Source organism: Triturus cristatus, chromosome 6 (assembly GCF_964204655.1).
Source record: "Triturus cristatus chromosome 6, aTriCri1.1, whole genome shotgun sequence".
Taxonomy (NCBI): Eukaryota; Metazoa; Chordata; class Amphibia; order Caudata; family Salamandridae; genus Triturus; species Triturus cristatus.
The window spans coordinates 892190432-892203114 of record NC_140589.1 but is presented as its reverse complement, the minus strand read 5'-3'; the positions used below and the strand labels follow the sequence as shown (position 1 = coordinate 892203114).

At 42.7% G+C, this 12683-nt stretch overlaps 1 protein-coding gene across 1 annotated transcript in view; it reads right to left on the bottom strand.

Moving 5' to 3' along the window:
• TFB1M (transcription factor B1, mitochondrial) overlaps nt 1-12683 on the bottom strand; it is a 437604-nt gene that overhangs the window by 361792 nt on the left and 63129 nt on the right. Inside the window, exons 2-3 of the mRNA XM_085611532.1 lie at nt 8182-8291; nt 6434-6593 (exon numbers count right to left, since the gene is read on the bottom strand). Coding sequence (XP_085467658.1) covers nt 6434-6566 — 133 coding nt within the window. The 5' untranslated portion in view covers nt 6567-6593; nt 8182-8291. The remainder of the gene's footprint in view (nt 1-6433; nt 6594-8181; nt 8292-12683) is intronic.

Genomic DNA, 12683 nt, shown 5'->3' with positions numbered 1-12683 from the left:
GGTACCAAAGATTTTTTTCTTATCAGAAAATAAGCGAATATTTGTTATGCACACCTTCTGCCCATCTAGGATGCCATATTTTATTATGCATCTTCTCAGACTAAGAATGTGACTCCTACTGCTATCCATGTTAACCTATATTGTGCATCATTGAAGCAGGCTGCCCGAACAATGGACCTATACGCTTTCAATATTTTTATTAGTCTTTCCGTCATTAGTTTTGTTTTACAGAAAAAAGCAATGTATAAGTTCTTTTCATCTTAACAAGGTTATACAGCCACAGAGGGTGAAAGCGTGGTGTGCCATGACGTCTACAAATACTTATTGGGTTGTAGACAAAATTTGACATCCAGCCTTCAAGGCCATGTGACAGAACTGAGTAGAGGCTTAGAACCGTTAAAAGACAAACATGTAAATACTGTAATAAAATTTTGGGCGAGGGTAGTTGTACCTTACTGAGTGCACAGTTCATGTTAAATCTGGGGGTAGTACAAGTTGCCTGCCCTGAAGAGCAAATAGTTCTTGACATTCGCTACAAAGGGCATCTGCTCTCAGGCGAATGCTGTGGCTACAATGCTATGAACAGTGCTTAGAAGGAATACAGGTGGGTCGAAGTAGGGGCATACAACCGACCAACCTGTGGGGGTAACTCAGTGACGACCCAGCAGCGCAAGCTAACTACGCGTTTAAGAAGGGGGGTACGATGCATTAGTGATGGTGGCAACACTTTCACCATCAGACCAGATGCCTTGCCTAGTATCATCCCTGGCAGTGTTCTGGAAGGTTACCAATAGTGTATCTCATAATCGTGTAAAAGGAGGCTATTCCCCTATCCTCTCACTTCCTCCTGCCACAATGCTCTGTTTCCAGCCTCCGCCCATACCTCAACTGTTAAACGCCATTTGGGGACCTGGGGAGGTGTGTTTGCTTTCCAATGTCAGGTCACCTGCTTCTCAGTAAGTAGCAGAACTAGATCTAGAACACAGGCTGTGAGTTTAGTTCTGTTAGTTCGCCTAAACTGCCCTGAGGCTATGGCATCTCAACTATTCAACATTGTTGCACGTAACCCGACTAAGAAGTGTGCAGATTTCTGCCCAATACCGCGTGAAGGAGGGACATGACCAAAGCATGTGCTGTAAGTCTGCTCCGTGTCTGCTCCTTGTAAGTATTAATTTATTTTACTGGTAGTGAATTATGTCTGGTGTATTTAAAATAATTGAAAAGTTTAAATCTAATATTTTGTGATACTGTTGCAGAAACTGATGGTTCCACTCTTTGTTGTTGAGGGCCCTCTGAAGATTGTCTTCCCATTTCTCCCACAGCTGAATCAATGAGACCTGGGTGTGCTCCCTAGAGTGTTTGTTTTCCAAAGTTATTGCGCTTTTTGTGTTGTCCTAATGGACACAGTCTGTAGTTGTTCAGTTGTAACATCAAGTATCGATTATCATACATCTCTTTAGTTATCAGTCAAATACTCCAGTGATTTTTCTCAATAATAAATCAAATGTAGCCTTTTTGTGTTACAACATCATGTTTTGTCATGTTTCTTCTTGGTGACAAGTCAAGTTCAGCTGTAATTCGCCTCTGATAATAAATGAAAGTAGCCAACAAGTGTTTCACTTCTTGGTGGCGTGCAAACCGGGGGCTTCTTCAAGGCTTAACGCATGTAGGTACTTGTGCTCTAGCCACAAAGTCGGGAGGTCACCATAGATGCTGCTGGGGTGTGCTGATCGGTCTAGCCCCTGGTCCAACACTGTGCCATCTTCCCTGCTGGAGTTTGTCTTCTGTCACTGTTTTTGTGCATGGTGTTGCTCTCATATGGGTCATCGTGCTACATAGAACTGTTCTCTGCTTCACTGGTGGGAGTAGTGCTTTCTCGGTGCAGGATGATGTAGCATTTTCAGAGTGGCCAACCGGAGCTTGGCAAAAGTACCATCTTGCTTAGCCACACCGTTAACTCACGGTTTCCAACAGACTTTATTTATCTTAGCCAGTCAAAGCACAGAGTTGCAAGATGGAAACCAATAATGTATCAATTGCGACTCGAGGCTCGCCAAACAGTATTGAGTTGTTACACTATGTTTTGAACCTTGTTGCATTGATATTCAATTGCTCTGTTGTAAGGATAATGTGGTGTCTGATGTCTGTCTGCGTTAATGCTCTGTACCATTACTGGGAACTGTTTGATAAAATCAGTAAACAAAACTAAAAAAAACAAAACAAAAACAAATGTATCAATTTGTTGTGATACATTTGCTCTCAGTAGAATACTAAGTGGGTCCAAGTTTCAGTTGATGAGTTTTCAGCAAAAACAGTTAAATAAAATAATGGTGACCTAAAGGCTCACCACTCAACTAACAACTGGTATCCACTCAAATTAAAATCGTCTAGAATCAATGGAGACAGGGAGATGGTGCTAGAATGGGACTGGCACTCACATACACGCATCCAAAGCTACCAAACTCCAGGGGCACATATTTTGCAAATGTCATTCTGCAGTCAAAAGTTCAGTTTGCAAATGCATCCACAGAAGTGGGGGCAGCCCATCCAGCCTATGAGCTCACCAGCTCTGAATGAGAAATGCAGAAATATGGTTGAAGTTCAGAACAACCTCAAAGAACCATAATCCTAGAACTGAACTGGAAAGGGCTAAAATGTCACAAGTTCTAGAATCAAAGTACCAGGCTGCAGCCGATGGGACACAACTCAGGGCCTGGGACCAACTTGGAAAATACTGTGTTTGTCTGTGGGTGGGAATGGGAAGATATAGTATCCCATAGGACCATGTATGGTGCCGGTAAGGGAGGGGATGATATTGTCACACCACACTCTCAGTTTTCAAATGTTTTATGGGAGTCTTCAACCTTTGATCAAAAAGATGCCTCCTTGGTGGGTCTTGTGAAGCTAGGTTTTTCAGTGTTCCTGGGAGGCTCACTCCCTAAAGATGTCCTTCATGCAGTCACCACTCAACTGGAACTTGCTCTTTAGGTTCTTGGTCATGGACTTTCTCCTCTTCTTATACCAAGTAGTAAAAGCTCATTTTCTTACAGAGAAGGCCATTGCAACAAGGTTTCTCCAGAATCATGACCTAGTTTTGAGTGGAGGGTAACAACAATCACAGAGTCTTCCACCTCGCATGCATCTCACTTGGTTGGTGTGCAGCATCATTATAAAGTCCCAAAAAATGGAACTACTGGCTGGATGGTAGTAAAATGTATTCTATTTTTGGACACTGTCTGGAAGTGAGAGCCAACCAAAGCAGCACATTTCTTAAACATTTCAAATGCTCCTGCAGTCAGGATGGAGTGTATCATCATGGCTCAATCACTTTTCCAGACGTCCAGCAGGACAGACCTCATCCACTGTTTTCAGACATGGGATACGGAAAATATGGTGTTCGGCAACCTGAAGTAAAAAAGAGGAAGGTAGGAAGGAAAGCCAAGGTACTGTGGCAGGCAGAAACTGGGTGACAAGGAGAAGAAGTATATCCCCCAGGCCACCAGTCATCTACACAGTTCCTTAGACAGAGCTCCAGCAACATGAGGCACAGGGTCAAGACTGATTTGCATATGGCTGGGTTCAAACTGGAATGGCATGGTGAGCAAAAAAACGATGGATTTAGGCCCAGATCTCTGTACTGGGGTGAATGTATGACATTGTTCTGTATTCTGTCCATCAACTGTTGTTTTTGCATTTGTCACCCCGAGTGGGACAGGTATGCTCAGACGCGAGTCCCGTGCTCTCCATGCCACTGGAATCAAGCTATCCTGGCTGAAGAGGGGTAAAACCCCGAAACCAGACCTAGGATGCTTGTTTCCAGTCCAGGGAGGACCTGGCTTGGCAGTTCGGGCTGGACTGTTCCCATGAGGCACAGGGTCAAGACTGATTTGCATATGGCTGGGTTCAAACTGGAACGGCATGGTGAGCAGAAAAACGATGGATTTAGGCCCAGATCTCTGTACTGGGGTGAATGTATGACATTGTTCTGCATTCTGTCCATCAACTGTTGTTTTTGCATTTGTCACCCCGAGAGGGATGGGTATGCTCAGACGTGATTCCCGTGCTCTCCGTGCCACTGGAATCAAGCTATCCTGGCTGAAGAGGGGTGAAACCCCGAAACCGGTCCTAGGATGCTTGTTTCCAGTCCAGGGAGGACCTGGCTTGGCAGTTCGGGCTGGACTGTTCCCATGAGGCACAGGGTCAAGACTGATTTGCATATGGCTGGGTTCAAACTGGAATGGCATGGTGAGCAAAAAAACGATGGATTTAGGCCCAGATCTCTGTACTGGGGTGAATGTATGACATTGTTCTGTATTCTGTCCATCAACTGTTGTTTTTGCATTAGAGCTCCAGCAACAGCGGAATGCAGTTTTAAGGTCTACTTAGAAAACTACTTAACTGAGTACTATCATTCTGAGCAGTAATGTGCTGTGTTCTCAAAAGGCCACAATTCACATCGCATAAGTCAATTAGGGCTAGTAGGGTTCCCTCCTTAGAGGGGTATGGGCAAAAATGCATGGGCCTCTCGACTCTAATTAGCTGTCTCCCAGTAGTAAGTTTGGAATAGCCTGGAGCACAGCCACTCTAAACAATGTGTGGCCTTTCACTTTGGATGCACTCCCTCATTCACCTCATGTCAGACTCAGAGTGGACTCACAAACTGTTGTGTACACTGAGGGAAGAAACTGCATTCCAAAAGAATTCAGACAGAGGAAGGATGGCTCAGCTTTCCCAGTATTTCAGTCCTCTCCCATACTGGGCAGAGCCAGGTCATAGGAAAACTGAATAGGGTGTAGGAAAGGGTCTGGTTGGCTGATAAAAGTGAGATATGGCATTGATAGTGCCCTGAACAGTTTGGGATCAGCGGGGAACAAGTGTGATGTGTTCATGAGATTATGCAAATCTTTCATTTAGGGACAAATGCCAATTTGGCAGAGATCGCTGCCAGCACAGAGAGGGCTAATTTGTTATCCTTTGTTTATTATTGATTTACCACCTATCTGCAATGTTTCCAGACACTGTCAGTACTAAACATAATTTAAACACTTATAAAAAATCAACTAGAACCAATGGAGTATCTAAAATACAATCACAAAAGCAAAGAAGCGACTGATTAAAGAGAGATGGTTTGAGTCTTTTGAAGTTCATAAGGTTTTGCTCTGAGGGTAGCAGGACCTGCAGAATTATGTTCCACGTTTTTAGTGCAGCCACAGTAAATGTTGTATCACTGACTGGTTTAAGGAATGTGCAGAAGACAGTGTGGGGCTGAACCTAATGAGTGATGAGGGACATGGCTTCTGTGAGTGAGTGCATTCTTCCCTTCCACAATGTGTACGTACACACAAAAAGTAGTTGCCTTCCACAGTTTTCTAAACACTGTTCACATTGGCAAAGCCAACCGTCGGCAGCCAATGCCAGACCTACTAACTCTGCCAATCGTTGTTTTAGTCTTTCAGTAGAATTCTGAATTAGATGCAGGTCTTCCAAATGTTTTTACTGTAATATGAGAGTTCCATAACAAATGAATATCTTGTTCTTCCCTTAGATGAAATGAAAGGTTCTGTAATGATCAAAATAAAATTTGAAGCCAAGAAAAGGGTACATGCTAGTTTGTAGAACAATGTATTGTTTTAGGTAGCATGAACACTGAGCTTACTTGCACTCATTAACCATTTTTGAATGTTATTCACTACGCAAATGACAGCAAGTACATTTTTCTCACTTTAAGAAATAAGGATTTCCAAGTTTTGGGTCACAGTATTCTTAGAAGGGGCAATGGCTTTATGTAGAATGTGTTACACTATTCAAATCTACTGTTGCTGTGGCTGTTCACACACTTCTATTAGGAGAATCTAGGAGGCTCAAGCGAGGTCTTCTTTCTGCTGTGGGCTTACGCGCCGATTCACAAAGGCATTTAAGAGTGCAGGAAGTAGTAGGTGATGTGTACGATATGTGATCGAAATGCAACATGAATATTGAAATTGCTCACTGTGTTGATAAAAGAACGAATTTTAGATTATTATAGAATAAGAAAACCGATGCATAATCTGATTTGGGTGAGGGCAAAGGGTGCAGCACTGAAAAAACATGGTTTGCTTCATTGCATTTGTTATAGATCATAAAGGACCTGCAAGTGACTGAATTTGGCTTAGTGAAATAATTTGAGCCAACAAAAAATATGAAATAGAGATGGAACCCAAAAACTAGCTAATTGATTGTTGCGGCCACAAAGAAAATATTATGGTTGGCTTTTTGAGATGACTACGCTGCTTAAGCATCCAATAATCGCAATGAGTATACCACACAAAACCTTACTCTGTATTTGGATACACAGAGCCAAGCAAGACATTACATAGCTCTTGTTACAATCCTTATCGTTCAAAACAACCAACAGGCAACACAGGTTTGGCAAGTAAACGTTCAAATCACTAACCTGTAAGTCTCAAATCCAGCAGAAAATTTTGTGATAGCTGCTTCTGTGCTCGGAGATTAAATAATTTTATGATTTCTCCAATGGTTGGTAGTGGGGGCAAACGGTACGTGGCCAACTTACTTGAAACTGCCATTTTCAGAAACAGTTCCAGTGGAATAATCTTCACAAACAAAGAGAGGATACAAGAAGAAAACAAAAAAATGAAAATGCATTACTTCCAGGGTAAATAGTTGTTGGGCATGGTTTGCACAACTGATTACGCACATGTGATATAGTATCTTTCAAAACAATAGCATATAGTGCTACATAGCGCATTGTTACGCATATAAGTATATCAAGAAATGCAGCGAAAGCCTGGCATCTATATAAAAGTAGAGCCAAGAAATACATTCATGGCATTACATTCTTTTTTTCTAAAATATTTTGCATTAAGGGATCACAAAAAAGCAGTGCCATCTAATATTTAAATCCTGCTGCAATACCTCGGAAATAGCTGGGCCCCACCATGGCGTGTGAAGAGCTATGTGAAGACGAAAGTCTCTGACACGTTGTGCAAGTGTGCCATGTCTATTTCACCTAAGTACTTAAAGTTTCACATATTATTTTTTTGTTCTTTATCCCTAGACAACCCCCAAACTGCAGGTTTTGGTATACCCTGATGTGGGACAATTGGTTCCCCATCCATAGTCTCAAAATGGTAGCCCATCTGGACACCCCCTTAAATCAAGCCCTGGCTGGTGGTAGCAAATTACACTTTTTGAGGTGCAAGTGTCACCGAGGTAAACTATCTACTGGTCTAATTGGCCTGAGTGTGGAAGGTAAAAAACTTCATAGACATAACCAGTATACCTATCCTCAGGGTCACAAGTAAATGTTTGGCAACATTTAATTGGCTTAAGACTGGAGGTTGCGGGATGAGCGGTGCTCATTGAGGACACCTCATGCCTGACTTTCCCTCCAATGCGGAGTGAAGAATTCTGAGAAGGGTGCTCTCCCAGACTTTGCCTCAGCCTGTGTGGTGGCTGCCCTCTACACTAGTGAGATGAACTGGACACAGCCTGGCAGTGGGACATCTGCTCGACCGCCTAGCTTTGGGCACATAGCTGGAGCTGCCCTGCAGCTCATTTAATTTGGACTCACGACTTGGGTGAATGCAGCTGCTGAAGGGGAACTCCATAGCATGAAGCTGCTGTGCTTCCCAGTTCCTCTCGGGTAGGACTAAGCCTAAACGCCCTGATGGCATTCTGTTGGTTTGCTCTGATGCTATGCTTTTGCTGTCCTTACCCTTACTGGAAGTCAGCCCACTGCATGGCCAAGATCCCCGAGACGTTAAAGAGTTCCCAAGTCTGCTCTACAGGTCATCATGAGGAGTAGATGGGCTACTGAAGAAATAACCTTGACAACAAGCCACTCAACTACAAGTCCTAAGGCCAGCAAAAATTAAATCAGCAAAAAATGTAGGAGGAAGGTAACGTTTGAGGGACGACCACCCTAAGACCGACAGATCTAACGTGCATACTCCCCTAATGGCTATAATGTGAGAATATAAATAGCAAATTTTTCTAACTTGATCTGTTTTGGAGCGCTCACAATGTACAAACATTACAAATTGATAGCTTATGTTGGTGTTGACCACAGACGAATAAGCACTGGCCAAGGCAATATGCCTGACTTTATGTGCACTGCAGTCAAAACCAGGCACGCACAATTGGAAACAGACTATTTGTACCGTTTAATGTGTAACCTACCTTTTTCTGTACTTGCTTTGTTTGTGCTCTTTTCTTCCTTTTTCGTTCTTGCAGTACTAGAAGGCACCAGAATCACATGCTTGGGGATTGTCAAACAGCAGCATTGCAACCTTAGGGAATTAAAAAACAAGACAGAGACATCAAATACACAGAAACGGATAGGCTGCACATTAATACTGCTGAAGCAGTTGGATAACATTCATGTATGCCTATGTTTGCATGCCTTTGTATTACGTCACACCTGCTGGCTTGGCCAACGCGCTTTGTCAATGTGTTTGAGGTTACTAGACTTTACCATTTTGATCTTTGGTTTAGCTTGGGGTGATTCATTAAAGTCAGTATTTCAAAGGAATGAAGAAGTGATCTGATCAATCCAATTTCATAGAACTAGAGATTTGCATGTGGCATTTCTTTATGAAATGCAGTCCATGGTAGAGCCCTTATTATGTGTGTGGAAGGTGCACTATTCAATGAGAAACTGTAGAGGAGAGTTGTGTGGGGGCCTTCGATTTTATCCACCGTATCAGTTAATGAGTGCTATAATCAAAGAACACATCAATAAACATTTTTGCTGCCATGATTTCGGAATAAGATGTTCAGGCTGTGGTTTAGGTATCATGTTTGTAATCACCATAGTGATGCACTGGAATAAAGTGGAGTTTAATGAGTTCACATTTGTGAATATAGACAACCAGCACCATTTTGTCTGTTGTATTGATGGAAGGTGTTGTATATTAGTGGTAGAATAATGGATTGCGGATGAGCAGAACCACGTTTCTATGAGTGCAACAGCATCAAGGTCACAGAGGAGGACAGATGCAACAGTTGTGTTGCACACTGTAGACCTACACGAAAGACCTCTTTGATGTGGTAGGTAGGCGGCAGCTCAATGGACTTAGAAAAGGTGATTTTCTGCTCAGAATGATCTTTGATTGAAAACACTTTACGTGCATACTCGCATCTTAAGTGGGGCAAAATCAGAAGAATTGTGGTATCATATTCACATGCAACATTACTCAGTACAGAGGGAAAATGGGGTAGTAAGATGCCACAATATGTGTAAATTGCGTGCACCATTGTGACATTGCATTTGGTTCACTGAGAGGCAAAATCAACCACTGTGCATCATTAGAAAGAGCGAGGAAAATGTTCAGAAATGCCATTTAGGTGCAAAATCACTTTTCGGTGCAAAATTAGGCTTGGTACAAAGTAAGCAGCATTGTAGTATCAGAAAAAACCCCACATTCAGGTGCTAAGTCACCCTTGGTGCAACATCAACGATGTTAGAATCACGAATGCACCTCCACTGCAGTGTATGGAGGCTTCGATTCACCGTACATATACTGTAATGGGAGGCATACTTTAAGCAGACTAACAAACCTAAAAAGTTACTAATGTTAAGACTGAAAAACTTCTCTGGCCTGATCCAAAATGTGCACGAAACTTTAACAGCAATGGCTAAAGGTTGCTGACCCAAACAAATGGCTGAAAGGGAATGACCCAAAGCCCCTCTCCGTGTATGTTTTCGGTATTGATCACAAACGCACTGGCAGTGAAATACGACTTTCTGCAGCTAAACCCGAAAGAAGGCTGGCCAAAGGCAATAGATTACATTTTTTTGATATATTGGGTTTACCAATGCTTTTTGCCAATGCTATTCTGCATCAGAGAAACAAAGGTGCCATGACGCTACTGCTTAAATATGATTCATACTACATTATTCCATATGCATGCGTGGCTGCTATTTTATTATTTATTTGCAGTTACAAGATGGCATGATGCCACTTGTAGTGGTAAATAAAATGTTATAAAAAGTCCTTGCACAAAAGTGTTTTTTTAGTTTGTTTTAAAAACAGAGCAGTCTCGCAGCAATAAGCAGCAGCCGGGCCTTTCAAACAATTAGAACAAAACAGATTTAAAAAAAATAGTCCATTGAACAATTTGAAGAGGAATTTCATTTTTGCAAAGCAAACAGCGAAGGGTTGTGGAGTGGTGAAGGAGCAGGTGGGAGGGAACCAACAGGGAGCAGGTAGGGGGGAGCAACTGATGAGTTTGAGGCAGAGGGAAGGAGAAATATATATATTTTTATTTAAAATGCTGGGTTGGTGGAGGCAATGAATGGATGGGGGAGGAGGGATCAAGCATAGAGCTCGTGGGGTGGACGAAGCAGCACATGAGGGCTACAGTAAGTAGCAGAAGCAATGGAGGTGCAAGGAGTGGGGAAGAATGGAACAACAAGGAGGGTATCACACAAGGGCGAGCACAAAGAAACACATGCACTTTCATGGAGTGCTCCATGAAAAAGAAAAAAAGAAGTCCCCTGAATGGGACCCGTCAAAAGATGCAGGTAGTCCTTAAGAGGCATCTAATGTTATTAGGGCTTACATTGGCTAAAAGGGATATTGCTAGGCTGTGGAAAGCAGTGGTCCCACCCTCTCTATCAGCATGGAAGAATGGTCTTGACTTCTGTATAGGGTTGGACATTCCAATATTTGAAGCCAGGGGGTGCCCGCAAAAACATCCAAAGATTTGGAAGTGATGGGCGGACTATCTGGGTCTCTACCTAGAGCCAGTGCCCCATTGGATGTCTCGACTTTGGGATAGTCATCCTGGCCTAGGTGTGAGGGACCAAGGACATGGCGATCACCTTAATTTGTTGGTGCAGGCGTTGGAGTGGCTTTTCAGACATAGTGGAGAAATAGTGCAATGGGAGGGGGGTTCTATTGTTTATGTTCTTTTGATTTTTCTAAAAGTATATAATCTAAACGTCAATGTCATTATTCGGCATTATATATTGTGGCAGAAGTCTTCTGGGTTACAGAGTTCTGCATTGTATTTGATAATTGACACAATAAAATCTGTTAAAAAAAAAAAAGATGCAGGTAGTCCAATCATAAGGATGGTAAAGAAGCTATGCTCCAGGGAAAGGACAAACACAAGAAGAGGAAGGAAGGTTATTGAATAAGAAGGAAGCAAATGAGAGCAACAAAGGCAATCAAAGGTAAGCAATGGGCCGGCTCTAAGCCCACTGTAAGTTTTAGGCATAGTCCATAAAAGGTCTTATCGAAAGGCAAGATCCAAAGAACAATACCACATTGGAATTAAAGATGGTGTAAATAAGTTACCTAGTTTTAGGCAACTTTATCATCCACCTAGATAAAAAGAACGACCCTACCAACCTCAGATTTATCCAAGATATTGACGCCATGCAGTTGAGCCAAAAGGTGCAAGTAGCAACATATGAAAAAGGGCAAATTTTAGACGCAATATTCACTAATGACCCTAAATTAATAACAGCCACTCCCACACCAGTGCCCTGGTCAGATCAATCCTACATCCCATTTACACTGACCAACACACACCCTCAGAAAACAGGACACACTAAGTCCAACCTGGGCAGGAACTGGACGAGAACCATCCCAGGAAAACTGAGAGAATCCCTAAAAAAAAGGTATTCTTGAGATATCTGAGCTATCTGGGGAGGAAGAGAGCGCTAACTCAAGCTGGGACGGCTGGCTCAGAAAATCAGCAGAATACTGTGGCAATAAAGGGAGAATAGGAACAAACCAGCTACGAAGGAAACCAACACGGTTTAATAGCCATCTTGCCTCCTTAAAAAGAACCATTAAAAAAATACGAAAGAACCTGGAGGAAATCATACGATATCACTTTAAAGTGACACTACAAAAAAGAGATCAATATAACTCAAGCCAGATACTTCGAAGAAAAAATTGAGACAGCCACTAACTCTTCAAGATAACTTTTTAAGGTGGTGAAATCCGTTACACTTATATCACCGGAGGCCCCTTCAACCACCTCCTCTAAGGAGAGATGTAACAAACTTGCAGTTTGATTTTCAGAAACAAGATCGAAACCATTTATAATTCCATGCTAGAGAATGAGCACACCCCAGATACTCAAGAAAATAAGCCAGTCACTGAGCCCACAGCGAGACACACACTAAAGGCTTTTCCGTAAAAGAATATAGATAATACAACCAAGATCTTACAAGGCATAAAATCAGGGTCCCCATTGGATCCCATTCCCCCCCATTTAGTCCCAAAAGATCTAGGGAATTTCCGTCCCATATCGCTCCTTCCCATTCTGGGAAAGATGGCTGAAAAACATTTTAATCACACGCTGTCCCAGTTTTTAGAGGAGAATGAGATTCTTCATCACACCCAAGTGGGCTTCAGATCAGCTCATAGCACTGAAACAGCCCTACTCCTCGTCACAGAAAAGCTGAAGAGCATCCTTGACCAAGGGGTGAAGCCGACATCCTGCTGCTCGACCTGAGCGCAGTGTTCGACATGGTGGATCACGAGACTCTCTCTCTCTCAGGCTAGAAAGAGCAGGGATCCAAGGCCAAGCGTTAAGGTGGACAGTGTCATTCCTGAAGGACAGATCCTTCCAAATTACAGAAGGCGGACACTTCTCGGACAACTTCAAGGTCATGTGTGGGGTGCCACAGGGCTCCTCCCTTATCCCCACACTGTTCAACC